This window comes from Copadichromis virginalis, linkage group LG3 (genome assembly GCF_057382275.1).
Source record: "Copadichromis virginalis isolate Kocher_CV1m ecotype Utaka linkage group LG3, C_Virginalis_male_GT1.1, whole genome shotgun sequence".
NCBI classification, from domain to species: Eukaryota; Metazoa; Chordata; class Actinopteri; order Cichliformes; family Cichlidae; genus Copadichromis; species Copadichromis virginalis.
In genome coordinates this window covers 38,060,359-38,080,208 of record NC_140620.1, presented here as the reverse complement: position 1 = coordinate 38,080,208, position 19,850 = coordinate 38,060,359, and the positions used below count along the sequence as shown (strand labels likewise).

The window sequence follows — 19,850 nt, the reverse complement described above, 5'->3', positions numbered from 1 at the left end:
GTAATTATTGAAGTTAACTCAGAAAGATCAATTGGAGAAAAAGAGTCTAACTTAATATCAATGGTACTAAGAGTAGCTGTAGATAATATTACATCTGTGGGATGATTATTGGTAATTTTTTCTCTAATGATAAAAATTTTATTTGCGAAGAAGTTCATGAAGTCATTACTAGTTAACGTTAAAGGGATGGTTGGCTCAAAAGAGCTCTGACTTTTTGTCAGCCTGGCTACAGTGCTGAAGAGAAACCTGGGGTTGTTCTTATTTTCTTCAATCAGTGATGAATAGTAAGATGTTCTGGCTTTGCGGAGGGCTTTCTTATAAAGCAGCAAACTATTTCTCCAGGCTGAATGATGATCCTCTAGATTTGTGACACGCCATTTCCTCTCCAGATTACGAGTCATCTGCTTTAGGGTACGTGTTTCAGAATTATACCACGGAGTCAGGTACTTCTGATTTGAGGCCTTAGTTTTCACAGGAGCTACAGTATCCAGAGTCGTACGTAGTGAGGATAAAGGCATTATGTTACACACATGTATGCTGCAGCCCAACAAAATGCCAAAACTTCTGCTTTTAGAGAGGAGCTCACAAATGCTCTTGATCAATTAGTCAAATGCAATTGATCTGCAGCACGTGGCTGATACCAGCCCTCTAAATTCCCATGAAAGCAGTGAGGGGGTACTGTGGAAATGGTCTTTTTCACATGACAGTTTATACAGCCATCTGTGATAGATAGATAGATAGATAGATAGATAGATAGATAGATAGATAGATAGATAGATAGATAGATAGATAGATAGATAGATAGATAGATAGATAGTTCTAGCTATCTCTTATAAGCTATAAGAGTTCGCTAGATAGTACTAGCTAACTCTTATACTAACAGCCTTATACTAACCTATGCTAGCATAGGTTTCTGAAGAGAAAGGCACAATTCACAAATGTCTGCAGCTTCCATAAAAAATATATATGTTGAAATGTTGTTTGGAGAGACTTACCTGACTTACCAGGAACAAATGCTGTCTGTCTTTCACAAAAAAGACTTGCTCCTCTGTAGATGAGGTTCTCAAACTAAACAAAGATGGCGGCCGGAAATAGACGTTTTTTTTTTACCCTAAACCTATAAGAAGTTGAAAGTAGAAGCTAAGCAAGCTGCATGACGAGCAGAAAGGAGCCATGTCATTACAGGGATTACAAAACAAACAAAAAAAGGTAAAATATTAAAACAGGTTTCTTCTGGCACTCACCCATAATTTGGATTCACGCTAAATGTTGTGAAATTGCTGAAATTTGGGAAATTACAAATGATTTACTGTTTTTATCTTGTTATTAAAGATAACAACACAAATAGTCATTTAAACTATACCTTTTAATCATATGTTGCTCTGTAATTTCAGTTTAAAACTATGTCAGCACTGACAGAAAACATGCTGCTGCCATTCAAAAAGTTCTGCACCGTCAGGCTGTTATAGGTTAAAACTACTCAGATATTGGATGTGTAACTTTAAAAAAATGAACGAATGGTATATAGTACAACTTAATAAATATCAGACCTCCAACATATTGTATAGTATTATGCTACAAAGCAACAAAAACAAACAAACAACAAACAAACAGTTCTTTACCAACCTCGAAGTGAACATATACAGAAATGTTTCCTCAGCTGTGACTAAAGGACATTTAGAGGTAAGTGAAATGCAAAATGTGCAAAATGTCAGTCACATGTTTGTGTAAATTCCTCTTTTCTTATCTCATAACAACACAGTGTAGAATAGTTCTTCTTCCTGCCTGACCACAAAAATGGGTGTTGTCACGCTCAGTAATCCCACCCACACCAGAAGGAGCAGCAAAACAGACCTGTCACTTTTTAGCCACTGCTACACTTATGTGCAATCTTAGGGCTGCACATAACACACAATCGGCTGTGTGTCAGTGAGGTTCCTGTGCAGACGGGTGGGGGTATTTTGATTTTTGCAATATTAATTAAGAATGGACAGCCAGGGGAGGAAAGTGGTGGTCAGTGACAATGGGACAGGGGTAAGTCAAACAGTCATATTACCACATAGTCAGATATCCTGTTAACAGTGCTGGATGTTGTCTTTTATTTTTCTTTCCATTAGCATTTAGTTTTAGCGTGAAAAATATTACTAATCATGTTAACTGCATGTCTTTTTAAGATATCTTGATGCAAAGTAACCTTTTGCATCAAAATATCTTATTTGTTTTATTGTCAATCATCTGGATCATTTAATGGCAAATATGTGAAGAAGTCCTGGGTGTGAGACAAAGTGCACTGCTGTGTGATTCCACATCTGTCTGGACTTGTCACTCCTGCCTTCAGAATGCGCACACCACCATAAATGGCTGTGGTGCTTTGAAGTGAGCAGACATTGGACAAAAACCAGGAAGAGAGACTTATCAGAGGAGATAAAATCACAGAAGTGGCACTCAGTGGTTGATTTCCGGAGGAAGATGCGCATTGACAGACTTTACCTGCTGCAACCAGAAACAGTCATGTTTTTACCCCTGTTAGGAATGCATTGCATCCCTCCAGGCTAAGGAATGTGTGTCTGTGCCCACATGGACAAGTTAAGACAGTGTAGTAGGAGGAGTAGTTATAGCAGTTAGGAAAGCATGGGAAATTTGGTAAATCTATTGCTGTTTAAAGGCTGCGTAAAAAAAATAAAAATTATATATATATATATATATATATATATATATATATATATATATATATATATATATATATATATATATATATATATACACACACACACACACACATACATTTGGAAAGCAATGTGTGTGTGCTTTCCAAATGAGTGCCAGTAAACGTGATGAAATTGCTCTCGCCACTGTCTGTTAAATAAGAAACAATTTGTTAAATGCATTACAGTAATACACTCTAGGTCAGGTCCTTGGAGGCAGATTAATCCCAGCATCAGATTAAAAGGAACAAACCTGATTTATGAATGGAATTTTACCTGCACAAAAGGCTTTTAGTGCAAGAGTACAATTAATACGTTTAACCCTAATGCAGGGCTACACAAACACAAACTGGCTCTCAGTTTCATTTTCACATCCCTGTGCAGTTTGTCAAGTGTGGTTTTGCCGGCTCCAACTTCCCAAAGCACATCTTCCCGGCCCTGGTGGGCCGGCCAATCATACGATCATCCGCCAGAGTGGGCAACATCGAGATAAAGGTAAGATTGATGTAAATGAAAGGACTACACATGGGTCTTTCAGTTAACCTAAAGTCAGAATGGAGCATTAAAAAAAGATGAAATAAAGGGAAATGGGGAAATTACATCTACTGTGTGCAGAGTTCTATTAAAAGCAAACAGCATTAAAACCAGGTGAGTCATCCTGTTACAGTTTAGTGCTCTATTGAGAAACCTGGTGTCGAAGCATTACAGCATTCCCAAGAAGGATAAGGGGCCCTGCAACACTACAAAAACTACTACTAAGAACATAATAAATAGCCAAAACATAGACTACAACCACAATGGTCCCACCCAGTAACCCACAGGACTCTCAAGGTCCACGTCTAGAAAAGTCAGAGCTTTTCTGGCAGCAATACAGGGACCTGCACTATATTACTCAGGTGGTTTTAATGTTCGAGATGGCACAGTGGTGTCTGGAGCCTCTGAATGTGGAGTGTTTGTTACCCCAGTGCCAGATTGGTGGCATATCCAGGGTGTACCCTGTGTCCCACCATGTGACAACTAAGATAGGCTCCAGCGACCTTTGACTCGATAAATGAAAGAAATTGTATGGTTTTAATGCTGCAGCTGATTGGTGTAGCCATCTATAAGATCTAGATACACATCCTGAGACTTGATCATCTGTATCTCTGGTTCTCATCAACTTCCTGTGTCTCAGCTTAAAGCGTCTTAGAAGTGCACACCTGCTAGCTTCCTAAGATGCTGAGACTGTTGAGTTCATAGACTCGTGTAACCTGAGATCATTCAGACCTTTTAACCTGATAATCCCTGCAGGATCGGAGCAGAGAAAGCATGAAAAGGTCATTGGTACAAATAAATAAGTAAACAAATTAAGGCAAGCTGTTGTGTAATAAACATCACGTTTTCATAGATTTTTTATTTAGTGTTCACTTGAAACACCAGGTTTCCCAGGATAGCTGTCTTATATTTGTACTTGTGTATGGATGTGCATGTTTGTAACTTAATATTTTATACAGTATATTTAAAACGTTTCAACAGAAACAACAAAAATCAAACTGATGCTTTTTTATTATTATTTATTAAACCTATACTTTGTTGTAGGTCAGACAAAGAAGAGCAAAAACAAAACCATTAATATTTCCTGTCCCTGTCATCTTTTCCACCAGGACCTAATGGTGGGAGAAGAGGCCAGCGAGTGTCGCTCCATGCTAGAGATGTCCTACCCCATGGAGAATGGCATGGTGCGCTGCTGGGAGGACATGCTCCACCTGTGGGACTACACCTTTGGCTCAGAATGCCTGGACATCAACCCAAAAGAATGCAAGGTATGAACCCGTGTAAGACAGACAAAGACGGAAATGAATGGAAAAAAAAACTGTACAAGGACTAGATTATTATTGAGTTTGTGTATGTTTTCTATCCAAGATCCTACTGACTGAGCCGCCCATGAACCCGACCAAAAACCGCGAGAAAATCGCTGAAATCATGTTTGAGAAGTACCAGTTCTACGGCATCTACGTGGCCATCCAGGCCGTGCTCACTCTGTACGCTCAGGGTGAGAGGGCGCGACACGCTGCACAAAAATAAAGGGTTTAAATCCTGACCTGCTGTTAACGGTGCAATTGACTGGATATTTGGTCAGTTTTAACTCCCGCTTTGTTAAATGACTCTGTCCACAGGTTTGCTTACCGGTGTTGTAGTTGACTCAGGAGACGGCGTCACCCACATCTGTCCAGTGTACGAGGGCTTCTCTTTGCCCCACCTTACACGCAGGCTGGACATCGCAGGACGTGATGTCACACGCTACCTCATTAAGGTGAGCTGGAAAGATCAGTGTTCGGGCAAAGAGTTGGGGTTTTTTTTTAGTGTAAAGAAAGTATATGTACAGTTTCACAGCAAACATATGTGTGAAAATTTTTTTCTTCCCATCAGCTCCTGCTGCTTCGCGGCTACGCCTTCAACCACACTGCTGACTTTGAGACCGTGCGCATGCTGAAGGAGAAGCTCTGCTATGTGGCATACAACATTGAGCAAGAGCAGCATTTGGCCACAGAGACCACTTACCTGGTGGAGACATTCACAGTACGTTGGAGCAAGCTTTAATTTATTCTGCCTCCTAAAGTCGAGAAACGGCAGAAAAAATAACCGATTCCTCTCATTTGTGCAGCTTCCTGATGGCAGGCAGGTGAAGGTGGGCGGAGAACGATTCGGGGCTCCTGAAGCTCTTTTCCAGCCTCATCTCATCAACGTGGAGGGAGCTGGAGTAGCCGAGCTGCTGTTTAACACCATCCAGGCTGCAGACATTGACCTCAGGTCCAATCCTCCTCCCTCACTTTTCTCTAATTAATGAAGCTGAACTACTGCAAACACGCCTTGATCAGGTCCGTCTCCCGTCTGCTTTCCCATCCAGGGCCGACTTCTATAAGCACATTGTTCTGTCCGGGGGGACCACCATGTACCCGGGCCTCCCATCCAGGCTCGAGAGGGAGATCAAGCAGCTCTACCTGGAAAGAGTGCTCAAGGGAGACACTGACAAACTATCAGTAAGAGCTTTCATATTAATGTCAGTAGAGAATGGATTCGATTAAGAGCCTGTAAGGCGTTCTTCAGTGCATTTGCATAAATATAATGTTACTGATGATCAGTGTCATCTGTATCATGAGCTGACGAAATGTTTATAGAATACATTTTCCAGTTATTTAATAAATGTCACCAGGCATTCATATAGATGCTCTGTTTTATTCACTGAACCTGAGGGCTACTTGCATGCAGGTTTTTCCACAGCAGGTCCAGTTTGGCTGTGATATTAACTCTCTGAATTTAAATATCTTTATGAGTTAAAAGTTTAGAAAAAGCTCAGTTTGAATTCCACATTTGACGCTCTGCAACATTTAAGGTTATGTTATCTCTTTTTCTTTGTATTAAAAATAAGTTTGGGCTATTTTATTACAAATACCAAAATGCATTTACTTTTTGTTGTTTTAAAGCCAAACCAATAAAGTGTGACATTTGTCATATTAATTAAATACATATCTAGAAATTGAAAGTTTATTTTGTTAACCTCATTACTGAGGTCGTTTCTCTTTTAGCAGTTTTCTTCGTAGCAGCACAGAATATAAAAAAAGGCTTAAAGGAAAGAATTGTTGTACTTATATATCAGGGCTCTGTGTTTTAATGACCTCTCCTGACTTTTCTCTTCACCCTTGCAGAAGTTCAAGATCCGAATCGAGGACCCTCCCAGGAGAAAACACATGGTGTTCATGGGCGGTGCTGTGCTGGCTAACATCATGAAAGACAAAGAATCCTTCTGGATGACTAGACAAGAATACCAGGAGAAAGGCCTGGGAGTGCTGCAGAAGCTGGGAGGTGGAGTCAGATAAAATAAAACTGAGTTAAACAGAATTTTAAAAACACAAATTAAAAATGAGGAAAATATGAACTAGGTTTTGTACTTTTAAATATTAACTCCGTACCTCTCACAGTCTCATCTCTATTCAAAACAGTTTTAACTGAGCAAAATTACAAGTTTTATCATTAAAAACACAATTTAGGTTTTTTCAGCTTCTACATACTGTTCTAAATATAACAGTTTTTTGGACGGTGTAGGTGCTCGCTTATCCAGGTCATGTTCTTTGGACCGTTTGATGAAACTTTGATGACTAAAGTTAAAAAATTTCAGGAATTTATTTGTTGCATTAATAGCAAGTTTATGTTTTATTTAACCTTTTTAAAACTAATAGATCTGTGCTTCAGTACTGTGCAAAAGTTTTGAGTCACCCTTCATTTTTTTATATGTTACTGAAAAAATGGAAATAGATCCAGCAATGTATTGAAACATGTGCAAATGTATATACAAACTCAGAAAAGGAGGCCAAAACAAAGTATTAAAGTTCTATAAGGCTTGAAAGTCAACATTTGGTGTGACCACCTTTATTCTTCAGCACAGTCTGAACATGCCAGTCACATGCCTCCCTGAAAGGAAGTCTTTGAAAAACCTTTAGAAAGTCTGGAGGACTATTGTTGAAGACCATTTAAAAAAATACAGAAAAAAACTTAACATTTTATCTTAACTGAGACCTAATTTATTCTTGTGCAATACTCACAAGGCTATTATAACACAAAAACATGACTATTTGGATAAAAATGACGTAAATGTAAAGCCGAAATTAAATGATTTTGTTAAACTCTATTACTAATTCATTTTGGGACTCCACATTATGCCAACCAAACAGTAACCTGTTTGCTACTGTTTCTTAGAAATATTTGTCAGTAAAGTTTACTCGCTAAACTTGATTTAATCAAAAATAGATTACAGTCAAAGATCTTCCTCAAACACAAAACTTGCCTAGTTTTTACTTTGGCTAGCTTGGCATCTAATCACAGGGATCCTCTTTTCTTTACTCTGTTTATATGGTTGGTGGTGTTAGCTTATTGTTATTATCAAAAGTTTAACTTTTATTATTGGCTCATATAAACTATTAGTTTAGGTCTTTTGTGCTTTTTTCCCTGCACTTTAATCTTAGTTTTGGTTGATGTATATTATTATTATTATTAGTGGCAGCCTCCCGAGGGTTCCTGGTTGTTCCTCCCTTTGTGTTTCCTTACTCCTGACTTGTTCAGTGTGTATGCGGGTCTGTGTAGGTCTCTGGGGTTATTTTTATCTGTTTAACTGTGAATGTTAGTATAGCTTCCAGTCTGCCCTCCCCAAAGCCCCGACTGTGACTGATTGTGTGTTACTCTCACCTGCATCTCGTTCCTCACCTGTTTGTCACTTCTCAGTGTATTTATAGTTTGGCCTTTGTTATAACACCTGTGTTTCCGCCCTTTGGTGCTGCTCATTTTGCCTCGGTCCCAGTTTGATTCCTGATTTGTTGCTCCTCCCGTTCTGAGAGATTCTTCTTATTATCTGTAAAAATAAATGTTCAATGGACTGGCAAATACAGGCTGAACATTTGAATGTTCTGAGTGGAAAAAAAACCCTGTAAAGAATTTATCTGTGGGTTTGTTTGTTTTTGTTTTTTTTTAATAAATGTCAAACAGAATTGTTTTTTATTGTACATATTCCTTGCTGTAAGCAATGAAAAATGATGCAAAATGTGACCTGTTACTTCTCTCATATATATAATATTGGGTACATACACTGTCTTAACTGGGTACACCAGTTCAGCTGCTCATTGCTGCAAGTAACTAATCAGCCAATCAAATAGCAGCAAGCTAATGCATTCAGCTATATAGACATGATGAAGACAACCTGCAAAACTTCAAACTGAGCATCAGAATGAGGAAGAAATGTGACTTAAGTGGCTTTGAATGTGTCATGGTTGTTGGTCTGAGTATTTCAGAAACTGGTGATTTATTAGGATTTTCCCACAAAAACATCTCTGTGGTTTAAAGAGTACAGTCTGAAAAAAAAAGGAAAATATCCGGTGCGCAGCAGATCTCTGCGTAAAAATGTCTTGTTCAGGCCTGAAGTCAGAGAGGAATAGGCCAGATTGCTTAGTAAGTAAGTAAGTAAGGTATGCAGAAGCGCATCTCTGAATCCACAACACACTGGCCTTGGAAGCAGATGTGCTACATCAGCAGAAGGCCACACCGGGTGCCACTCCTGTCTGCTAAGAACACAAAACTGAGGCTACAATTCAAACTGGACAACAGATGATGAGAAATGTGTTACCTAGTCTGATGTGTATCAAGCTCTGCTCTGACTTTTGGAAAGGAGGGTCAGAATTTGGAACAAACGTGGATTCATTAATGTTTCAGGCTCGAGGTGCATTAATGTGGGGGAACATTTTGTTGGCACACTTTGGGCTCCTTAGTACAAACTAAGCATCATTTAAACCCCACAGCCTGATGTTGACCATGTCCATCCCTTTATGGCCACAGTGCAGCATCTCCTTATTGCTGCTACACACCATGTCCCAAAGCTCAGATGAAACCGGTTTCTTGAACATGACAATGGGTCCACTGAACTCAAATGACCTCCACAGCCACGAGATCTCAGGCCGACAGAGCACTTTTGGGATGTGGATGAAGAGGAGATTCTCATCATGGATGAGCACCAACTGTGTGATGCTGTCATGTCAACATGGACCGACATTCCCGAGGAATCTGTGCCATGAAGTATTAAAGCAGCTCTGAAGGAAAACAGGGCTCCAACCTGGTACTAGTGACCAATGAGTGCAGATGTTAGTGCCTTTCATTTAAAAAATATAATTTAATCTTTTTTTCCATGAGACCTTTTAAATAACATGATAATAAATCCAAAAGCAGGACTTGGCTTAATGGGTTAATTAATGGATTAATACATGAATTGCTAAATAGTCAATGATAAGTCTCAACACTCAAAGTCAGTAAGAAATTAATGTGAAGGTGTGAAATGACAGTGTTAGTATTTGCTGCCATCTGGTGGTTAAATCTGCACCCGTCAACACTCCCAACCCCACTCCAGCACTTCACTCACCGTAACCACACGGCGAACGGATATTGCAATTTTTTTTATTGCGATACTGAGTTACCTGACAAAATACAGTCATGTGTTTTTACACTGAAAAGAAATAGTGAGCTCTCACAATGAACACATGCTTCACGCACACATACACGCACACGTACACGCACACATACGCGCACGCCACATTCGCAGAACCTTCGCGTTAAAATGAAAAAAGCATGCAATAATGTTCAAAACACATCTCAAAACTGAACCTCCTCCCCTCCCCCGACTCGGCTGATCCAAAAACTCCAGAAATGTTGGAATGTCCACATGTTTAGGTTCGATATCTACCCAACAAATTCAACTATTCAAAGTTTTAAATACACACAATAATGATCATCGATAACGACACTGAGTCGAACAGTGAGTCGATAGTGATGACTTGCAGCAGGAAGTCACCAAGAGGCTGGCGACGTGCACATTTACATTCTACCAGTCGCCGCGAGGCTCCCGGTTTTATTGGTCAGACTGTCCTCTCAGTCCGCTTATAACAAAAAGAAAGAAAAACAGGCTCGGCCAACAGTAGAACTCAAAAGCGGTGAATCGAAACATGAAACGGATGCAGTTCTGAAAAGGAATAAACACTGAGAGAGATTTTAAATACATTCGCGAGTCATTCAGTAAAATCTGTTGTCCTGGTGTGTGGATGTGATGCGCTTCCGTCTTTTTTCTTCCCTCACTTGGTTTAAAAACAGAGAGAGATGATGCCTTTCTATCACTTCCCTCCTACTTGCCCATTACTCCACCTGCCAAAACCATTAAATAGAATACGCAAGCTGGGAGAAGAGCTTCTTCTTCTTCTTTGCTTTCCTTTTTTTTTCTCTTCAGGAAGTAAAAATAAAATAGTCTTTGTGGGGGAGCCTAAAAATAAACAGCTGATTTAAAGCTTCCCTCATGATTTCTTTCAAAGCAAACAGCTGTTGTGTCACAAGATGGCCTTTCTTTTATCTTCTTTTTTCGTCCCTTTGGTATTGAGGTTTGGTCGTGGCTATCACACATCTCCCCTTTTTTGTCACTGGGGTGGGGGGGAAGGGAGGGAGGGGGGCACAGAAAGCCTCGTACCCCCACCTTTTAACAGCATAGTTCCATCCAGCAATCAATCTGCAGACATTTACACATAAAAGGAGCAAACCCCCCCCAAAAAAGTAATAAAATATCCAATTTTCACCCAGAACTATACAGTGGAAGGGTTACATCACCGCGGTGGACTATTTGCCTTCTTGCGGCGCGCGCTCGCAGGAAGTGATTAGTTTCCAGGCAACAGTAGTCTCACAGAATTTGTCTTTGGATTCGAGCCTCTTCACATGTTTTTTTTTGTTTTGTTTTTAATGATGTAATCGCTTCGTGGTATAACTCTGGGTTCATGTTTCAAATAACAACCAAAATCCATTTATTACACATTTTCCATTGTCACAAGCAGCACACTCCTTTACACTAGCAGCCACACTGAGTGGTACATGGTACAACTTTTTGGCAACACTCCCCTACGTTGGTCCTGCTCTGTTCTGCACGTCGGTCCATTTAGGGAAGAGTTTACCATTTGTTTGTTTGTTTGTTTGTTTGTTTTAAAGCTCTGCTCCTGGTCTGGAGAAGGGCTGCAGTTTGTCACGAAAAAGTCCCGACCCACGACGAGACACAACACACCGTCGGAGAGAGAAAAGAGACAGAACAAGAGAGAGAAAGAGAGAGAGAAAGCAAGAGCCACCATCCATCTCCTCCTCCTCCTTCCTTTCCTTCCTTCCTTCCTTCCTCCTCCTTCCTCCTCTATGCCTCCCACTCACTCCTCACACACCGACTCGCTCAGGTCCACGGCGCCACCCCTGGTGAGCCGCCGCATCTTGCTGAAGTCGTGGTCGGTCCTCAGGTAGGAGAGCGAGGGGCCTCCCTCGCTGTGGCTGGCCAGGTCCTGGGGCTGGGCCTGGGGCGGCAGGGCCCTCATCTCGCCGCCGCTGCGCCAGTACAGGGTGTATTGCTGCGGGTCGGACACTCCGAAGGTGGCGGCACACAGCTGCGCCAGGGCCTGGCTCGTCTCCCCGGCTCTCCACTGCAACGTCCGCACGGCGCTCCGCTCCCCGTCCTGGAACAGTATCCGAACGCACCTCTGGAGGCAGCGAGGGAGGGAGGAAGAGAGAAAGAGAGGGAGAGAGAGAAAAGGAGTGAATATATATACTGTATTTATGCAAAACACAGGTCAAGAGGCTTATGGAGTGAGGGCAAACGAGGGGGAGGAGAGAGATGGAGTCAGAGGAGGAGTGAGGACTGTATAAGCACGGGCTGATACGCTGCCACAATAAATGAGCCAAAAAAAACCAAAAATCAGAAAAAGGACGTTCATGAAAGAAAAATGCCTCTTAAACAAAGCTCCTGCTTCCCACACACAGCCGGCAGGTCCGAGAGCTTCACGCGAAAGCCATCTTCATGAAACTGCTCTGTTTTCCCCTGCTCTGCTTCATGTTACAGCTTCACTGACAAACTCCCGGCATAAATCCACTCGAGCGAGTCCACTTCCAAACTCAAATATCATCCATTAAACTCACTCTGCTCTGGTGCTCTGCTGAAGTCCCCCCCCCCTCTCCTCCACCACCGCCACCACTCAGCAGACACAAACTTTTTTCACATTTTCCACAGAGCAAAAAGCGAGCAAACCCAAAACTAACAGGTCTATCGCAACAATCGCTGCTCTTCAGGCACTTGAGCCATTACATAATGTCAGATTCGACCACCTACAGACGCCCTCACAACTCTCTGTAAAGCACACACACACACACACACTGTGAAAACATGCTGGACATAATCCTTTTTACCAAACATCCAACCTTGAGAAACCAGGGAGAATCCTCTTCCCTGTCGCTCACGGAAACACACAAACAGACAAACCATCCAGCCTGCCTCCCTCAACACACACACACACACACCACAGACGAATAAGTGGCTTTTAAAAGAAGCAGAAAAAAAGAAAGAAAAAGCAGTCAGTAGCAAATATAATCAACAGGTCAGCCATTATCAGAACTTACAGAGTCACTGAGCTCCTCGCTGTCCGTGTGCATATTGTGTTTGCCTGCTTCGATGGGTAGATGCAGCTCAATAAATTTCATGTTATCTGACCGCCCACTTCTTCATAGCACTTGGCTCACTGATCCCCGCCTGTGTCAGTGGAAAATCTGGCTGCCGGGTGAGTTAGATCGGCTATTTGAAGCCAGGAGAGGAACCACGTGACGAGACAGAAACGTTGTGGATGACAATGCCTGTTTTCCATGGCATCTGGTGGACCGTTACACAAACGTGGGGCCAGCAGGATGATAATAGGAGAGTGTAGGTAAAAAGTCAGCGTGCGTGTGTGTTAGTGTGTGTGTGAGCGCGCATTAGTGCACGACCGGTCGTAAGCCAGCGGCCCCAGATCAGAGGATTACCTCTAAAAATGTCTAAAAACTAATCCCCCCAAATGAATTTGAAACGTGTTTGCACTCAGAAAACCAAAACAGGGAAATCCAGGTGTGCTCTTTCACCTCTGATTTAAAAACCGGCTTTCCAAAAACTCCAGCTCTGTCCCCGACTTCATCAAGAAGCTTCAGCGGTGATGCCCGAAATCAACTTTGAGTCAAATGTGGATCACTGCTCCTTTTTTTTCTACCCCACCTGCCAGAGTCACAGATAGAGGACAGTGTGATGTTGCTCAACACTGTGTTGCCATCAGTGTAATTAATGTGCTGTAATATCTGACCTCTTTGGATGGATTAGCACCTCTTTTTCGATGTCGCTTGCTTCTTTCGTGCAATTTTTATGTGCCAAAGCGCACTGTGACAGTTCTAAGCAGATGCTGGCCGCTCCAAGCTGCAAAGACCACACGTTTGATACGAGAGAGACTTTGATTGTTCTGCCAGAAGAAAAGAGATTTTAACTGGTGCCATCAAGCGATGATTTGCTTTGTTATTCTCTGACAGTCAAAGACGAAGCCAGGGTAGCCTGCTTCTGAGTGCAGCTTTGTGTTTAATCCATAAACGTGCAGAAAATGGTTAAAGCTATACTGCTGTCCAACACCAGCACTAGTCAAAGCAGCATGCAGAAGCTTTGCAGCTGCATGGAAACACTTGTCTTGGCCCTTGTATGAGATAAGCTAGAGTAGATCCAGAAAGTATTCACATTTACTAAACAAGCTATTTCTAGTAACTCTGTAATTATGCTGAAACTGCCAAACTGATAAATCAAACACACAGTTTCTTGGTGAAGGGGTGAAATCAAAACCCCAAAGTAGACTCCTCTGCAAATAGAACAAAACCTGCAGATTGAGAACATCTGAGTAAAAGATGTTCTGGTCTGATAGGCGGCATGGTGGAGTGGTGATTAGCACTGTTGCCTCACTGGGTTCGACCCCACCTGTGTGGCGTTTGCATGTTCTCTCCGGGTACTCTGGCTTCCTCCCACAGTCCAAAGAGATGCAGTTAGTGGGGTTAACGTAACTGATGATTCTAAGTTGCCCATAGGTGTGAATGTGAATAGCTGTCTGTCTCTCTGTGTTAGCCCTGCAGTCCGAGCATCCTGAACTGGAACCTTGATGGATAGATATTCTGTTCTGATGAGCCTTATAACCCCAAAAAACATTTAGAGAAAAAGATTGGGACAGGAGATAGTTGTCCTCCGATGTCTTCTTAAACCTGGAAATAGCAGCAGGACTGAGCGTGCAGGATGCAGGACATAAAATGTCCACATCCTTGCTGCGAATTAGACTTTTCCGTTCCTCTTTACCATCTACACTGCAGACTTCTCCCACAATTCCACCCAGTGCTTCCTGCAGAAGTTCTCTGATGACTCTGCAATAGTCGGCCTCATCACTGATGGGGACGACAAGGAGTACAGAGGTCTGACCCAAGACTTTGTGGACTGGTGCCAGCTGAACTACCTCCAGATCAACGCCAGTAAAACCAAGGAACTGGTGGTAGACTTCCGCAGGCACAAGCATTCTCCACTGCAACCACTGAACATCCAAGGTATGGACATTGAGGCTGTGGACAGCTACAGGTACCTTGGTGTTCATCTGAACAATAGACTGGACTGGACTCATAACTCAGACGCCCTCTACAGGAAAGGGCAGAGCAGGCTGTACCTGCTGCGGAGACTCAGGTCGTTTGGAGTGGAGGGCCCACTCCTGAAGACCTTCTATGACTCTGTCGTGGCTTCTGCTATCTTTTATGGTGTGGTCTGCTGGGGCGGCAGCATCTCTGCTGGGGACAGGAAGAGACTGAACAGGGTGATCCGAAGGGCCAGCTCTGTTCTAGGATGCCCTCTGGACCCAGTGGAGGTGGTGAGTGACAGGAGAACGGCGGCTAAGCTGTCATCCCTGTTGGACAACATCTCCCACCCCATGCAGCAGACTGTGACAGCACTGAGCAGCTCCTTCAGTGGGAGACTGCGGCACCCACGGTGTGGGACGGAGAGATTTCGCAGGTCTTTCCTCCCCACTGCTGTCAGACTCCACAACAAAGACTTTAACTGATCAAGCACACACATCCATACATATGCAATAATACTAAGTGCAATAATCCTTTCTGTCATCGTTGTATTTTTACTCAGTTGTATATAGTATTTGTATTTGTATTCTATTTTTATCTTATTGTATATTTATTTTATTTTATTCTACTGTATATAGTATATTATTTTATTCTATTCTGTACAGTTGTGTACTGTATTTATTCTTACTGTATTCTAATTTTTGCCTCATAACTTTTGCACTGTCCACTTCCTGCTGTGACAAAACAAATTTCCCACGTGTGGGACTAATAAAGGTTATCTTATCTTATCTTACTTCAAGCAGCTCCTACAATTACTTCCTCTTTCTTACAATCTAAGACGTGCTGGTGAGCGCGCAGGGGATAGACTGTTTAATACCCAAGTCTGATGCTTTGCTTCTTACACTGGGCAGCTGTAGCTCAGGTGTTACAGCAGGTCCAATCAGAAGGTCAATGGGTTAATCTCTGACTGCTCCAGGCCACATGTCTAAGTATCCTTGGTTAAGATACCAAACCCCGTGCTGACACCCCTAAAACCCCCTTGAATCCATCCGTTGGAGTGTCAGCGTGTGTGAAATGGTGGATGTCCAGGAAACGCCAGGCACTGCTTGGAAATAGCATCAATCTGAGGGAAAGGCAGACTGATCAGAGCAGAGAGACGGAGATAAACCACCTGACAAACAGGCGACGGTTCACCTTTTTAGCATGACAGTGACTTGAAGCTAATAACCAAACAGCCACTCTGGAGTGGCCTCAAAGCAGCTCTCTGCCTGTCGCTAAGTGACCCCATCAAATCCCAGACTTAAACGCCACAAAACATCAGTCGAGAGGTCTGAATAGGCGCCTTGCATCCCATCAGGCTGAGAAAATCTGCCAAGAAGTATAGAATAAAATAAAAGCTTACTTTGGCTGCTCCCTAATTCCCAACAGGGTGCCACAGCAGGGTAGCTCTGCGTGTTTAATTTGGCACATTTTCTTTATGCCAGATGCCCCTACTGATTCAACCTCAAAGGGATTTGCATCTCCTCCTGGGATCAAACCAGAGATCTTCTGCTTGTTGGGCAAACGTGCAAACCACTACATTATGGAGCCAGTCCAAGAAAAATGGAATAAAAGCCACACTTTTACAGGCTTGACCAGAGTTATCCAAGAAAGCTCAAAACTGTAAGGAGATTTCTGCAAAGCTACTGATTAGCATTAGTTTCTTTATCCATATTATCAGTTTAATCCAATTCCCTGCGTTTGTAATAACCTTCATGTAGAAAAACAGATTAAAGAAAGAAAAAAATAAGACATCCGCCTCACATGTGTTTGTTTTTCTTTTGATCGTCATTCATCCACCTGTAAGATTTAGTTTCGTGTCTTTAAACCGTTTCTGTCGTTAAGTCGTCCACACGGGCCAAAATATCCCATTAGAGTTGTCTCACTGCATAATAAGCAGCTGTCCACACATAAATCACCATTTCACACAAGAGAGGTTTGTGTGAAGGCTGTATACTACATTACTCCACAACAAACCCACATGTAATGCTACTAGGGCTTGTGCACTGCTACAATCGAAGCAGGCGGCGCCTACTTGGCTCTGCTGATTCTCTTTCTGTCTCTGGGCCTCTCGGCTCCGTCTGCAGCTCCACTCTTTCAGCGCTTCTTGGACCTCTGGCGTCAGGCAGCCCGAGAACGGCTGCTCCTTGTCCAGGCTCTGGATCAGATGCAGGCTGGCGTACACGCTGGTCAGGTAGTAGCCACCTGTAGGCGAAAAAGGTGTAGGAGGGAAAAAGAGTGTAAAAACAGGACTAAATCTTGCATCACATAGTACTTCCTCCTACTCTGTCCTTAAAAAGATTGTCTTAAACTTCACTGCCATGTTCTGCTTTCAAGAGATTTTTTTTTTTATTTACTTCCTAAATTCACTTCCTACACTCTTCCTGTGTAAGTCAGAGGTACGAATTAATAATAGAGGATAATAATATAATAATAATGTAGTAATAGCTACCAAAATACAAATAAGACAGAGTAGATTATGAACAGTCAGTGCAATTTTAAGACAAAAAGCGAGTAAAATGTGAATCATCAAACGCAGATTTGTGGTAATATCTGAAAATGTGTATTTTTGAAACCAGGAAAAAAAAATTAACTAGCTGTCATAAACCTTCATAATATCTGTTCTTTTTATTTTGCTGTTACCTGTGTTCCTTCTCTCTGTCTTTTGTTAGTTTTTCATCTTTAACTTCCTGTTTTAGATTGAAAGGTTAGCTTTTTGTGTGTGTCTCTTCTGGTTTTAATTCCTGTTTGTCTTCCTTTGCCGTTTTCACACTTGTGTCCTCTCTCCTGCATCCCTGACGATTTTTGATTATCAAATACATCCAAGTATCTACAAAAGTTTTACATCAGTGTTTTATTTCTACTAATCAAATTTATTCATTAAAGTCACTTTTCTTTATATGGGACTAGGTATGTAGTATTAGTAGAAGTCCAACAGCACAGTGTTCGTTAGAGTAATTTGCATTGCCACCATATAAACATAAAAACACATAAGAAAAGCTTCACACAACAAAAAAACACCAAATCACTTGTGAATGACCTTTTTAAAAACAGTTTAAGGTTGCACTTAAAAATATTCCAGTCTGGATACAATTTGATTTCTTCTTCCTCTTTCAGCTGCTTCCTTTACGAGATGCTGCGGCGGGTCATCTGCCTCCATCTCACCCTATCCTCCTCCGTCACACCAACACTCCTCATTCACTACACCCATGAATCTCCTCTGTGCTCTTCCTCTTCTCCTCCTGCCTGGCAGCTCCACCTTCAACATCCTTTGTCAAATATATCCACTCTTCCTCCTCTGCACATGTCCAAACCCTCTGACCCTTGTTTCTCTAACTTTCTCTCCAAACTGCTCAACCTGCGCCGTCGCTCTGATCTACTCATTTCATCTCCAGCTCGGTCTCCTGTCTTTTTTGTCAGTACCACCGTCTCCAAAACATACATCACAGCAGATCTCACTCCCATTTTGTAAACCTTCACTCATGCTGCCATCCTTCTGTCATAAATCACCCCTGAGACTTGTCTCCATCCCCGCCACCCTACCTACACTCTCTTTTTTATCTCTCTCGTGCATTGTTTATTGCTTTGGATGGTTGACCCCCAAACTCAGAGGAATCAAAAGCACCTGAGAAGTAATTTGGTCCTATTTGGCCTTTGGCCCATAAATTACTTTTGATTGTTATATCATCAAATGTTTATGTTGTCTGGCTATTACAGACGGTGATTAAAAATAACCTAACTCAGTTATGCACTGTGCTGTCCCAAAACAAAGACAGCAAATGTAACAAAACTATTGTGATAGCTGCTCCTGCGCTGCACAGTAACAGAGGTTTAATGATGGCTGTTGTACCAAAGATATCCTGGGACGACCTGATACAGTGTTGCGGTGCGACCGATGCCACAGTTTAGGACCTACCCTCTCCTCCGAGCCACGAGGGCTCCAGCAGCTCCATCATGTACTCCACCTCTATGAGGATGTGAGGCTTGTTACACTCCACGATCACATAAGACAACGACGGCAGGAAGTCGTCCCAGCTAACTTCCTGTCCTGCATATATATTAAGAGAAGGAAAGGAAAAGAAGAGGCTGTCATCGTTCTTTCTGACAGCTTGAAATGAACATTGTACCAAATAAACAAGTGTACAAAAGCAAGCAGGTTGTGCTGCTGCCCACACAGATACAGTTTGAAATGTGAAGGTTTTGACAGTGAAGAATGGCTCTGCAGAGACGCCTGACCTTCATTTTTTCGTCTTTCTTTTTTTTTTTTTTACAGCCAGGATCACAAGCAGCAGCGACAAAGCCCTTTATCCGTAAACGCTACAGAAAGTGAAAAGTCTCCAGTCTCAAACCTGATCTTTAACTAAAAACATCACAAATCCACATAAAACTCCAGCTGAAGTGACTCCATCTCTGGCTACCTGTGTTTCTGTCTGTGCAGCATCCAGCAGTCTCACCGTGTAAGGACCCCATGGCCTTGTGCACACACTTGCACACTTGGAGCAGCAGCAGCACCTTGTCGATGGGCGAGTGCGTCCGCTGCATCAGGACCAGTTTCTGCTTCACCCTCTCCACCTCTCGGCTGTCTGGAACGCCCGTCCGAACACCGAGCCTTTCCATGGTGGCGTCCCCTTTCAGCCGGAGCAGGTTCTGGGTGAGACGCTGGGTGGAGCCGTCCTGATTGTGCAAAGCGACCAGGGCTTTCTCGAGGTGGGACCTCAGAGGCCTGAGCACACAGGAGAACATGGAGCGCTCCAACGCCAGGTCTGCGAAAAAGGGGAGGGGCTTGTTATTCGGGAAAACCAGCATTTATTCTGACAAACTGATGCACAAGGAAGGAAGAGAACTAATTTTTGTGTTTTGTGCAACTGGGAAATACTGACACAGAAAGGTCTGCAACAACACTTTTCATAATGCATGAAATTCCTTTTAAATTAAGAAAAAGCAGAAGAAAAGCTTTTTTTCCAGTTTTTATTCTGTCCTGCATTTTGAGAAGCACCCATGGAAATTAAAACAAAGGTACGTCTCTAGAAGAGGATCTTGGGGCCGCACCTTCTTCCAAATGACGTAATCACCTTTTTGGGTGAGGAACAGTGTTGTTCCACTGTGCATCACTGTAAATATAACTATAAATAT

General features: G+C 42.4%; 2 protein-coding genes across 5 annotated transcripts in view; one reads left to right on the top strand and one right to left on the bottom strand.

Moving 5' to 3' along the window:
• The first annotated feature begins 945 nt into the window (after window positions 1-945).
• Window positions 946-8,229, top strand: LOC146714562 (actin-related protein 2-A). 2 transcript variants are annotated; one of them, XM_085450976.1, is made up of 9 exons: window positions 946-1,209; window positions 3,090-3,200; window positions 4,349-4,507; window positions 4,608-4,737; window positions 4,862-4,998; window positions 5,115-5,264; window positions 5,350-5,495; window positions 5,593-5,725; window positions 6,392-8,229. In XM_085450976.1, the coding sequence occupies exons 1-9, from the start codon at window positions 1,174-1,176 to the stop codon at window positions 6,560-6,562; spliced, it is 1,173 nt and encodes a 390-aa protein (XP_085307102.1). In that variant the 5' UTR covers window positions 946-1,173; the 3' UTR covers window positions 6,563-8,229. The 2 variants fall into 2 exon arrangements, with proteins under 2 accessions (XP_085307102.1, XP_085307101.1); XM_085450975.1 differs by lacking the exon at window positions 946-1,209 and adding an exon at window positions 1,844-2,034.
• A 1,432-nt stretch (window positions 8,230-9,661) lies between these two features.
• rin1b (Ras and Rab interactor 1b) overlaps window positions 9,662-19,850 on the bottom strand; it is a 43,330-nt gene continuing 33,141 nt past the window's right edge. For all 3 annotated transcript variants that reach the window (XM_085450974.1, XM_085450973.1, XM_085450972.1), the window contains exons 9-12: window positions 19,172-19,480; window positions 18,634-18,765; window positions 16,753-16,922; window positions 9,662-11,773 (exon numbers count right to left, since the gene is read on the bottom strand). In XM_085450974.1, the coding sequence (XP_085307100.1) occupies window positions 11,450-11,773; window positions 16,753-16,922; window positions 18,634-18,765; window positions 19,172-19,480 (935 nt within the window). In that variant the 3' untranslated portion in view covers window positions 9,662-11,449. The remainder of the gene's footprint in view (window positions 11,774-16,752; window positions 16,923-18,633; window positions 18,766-19,171; window positions 19,481-19,850) is intronic.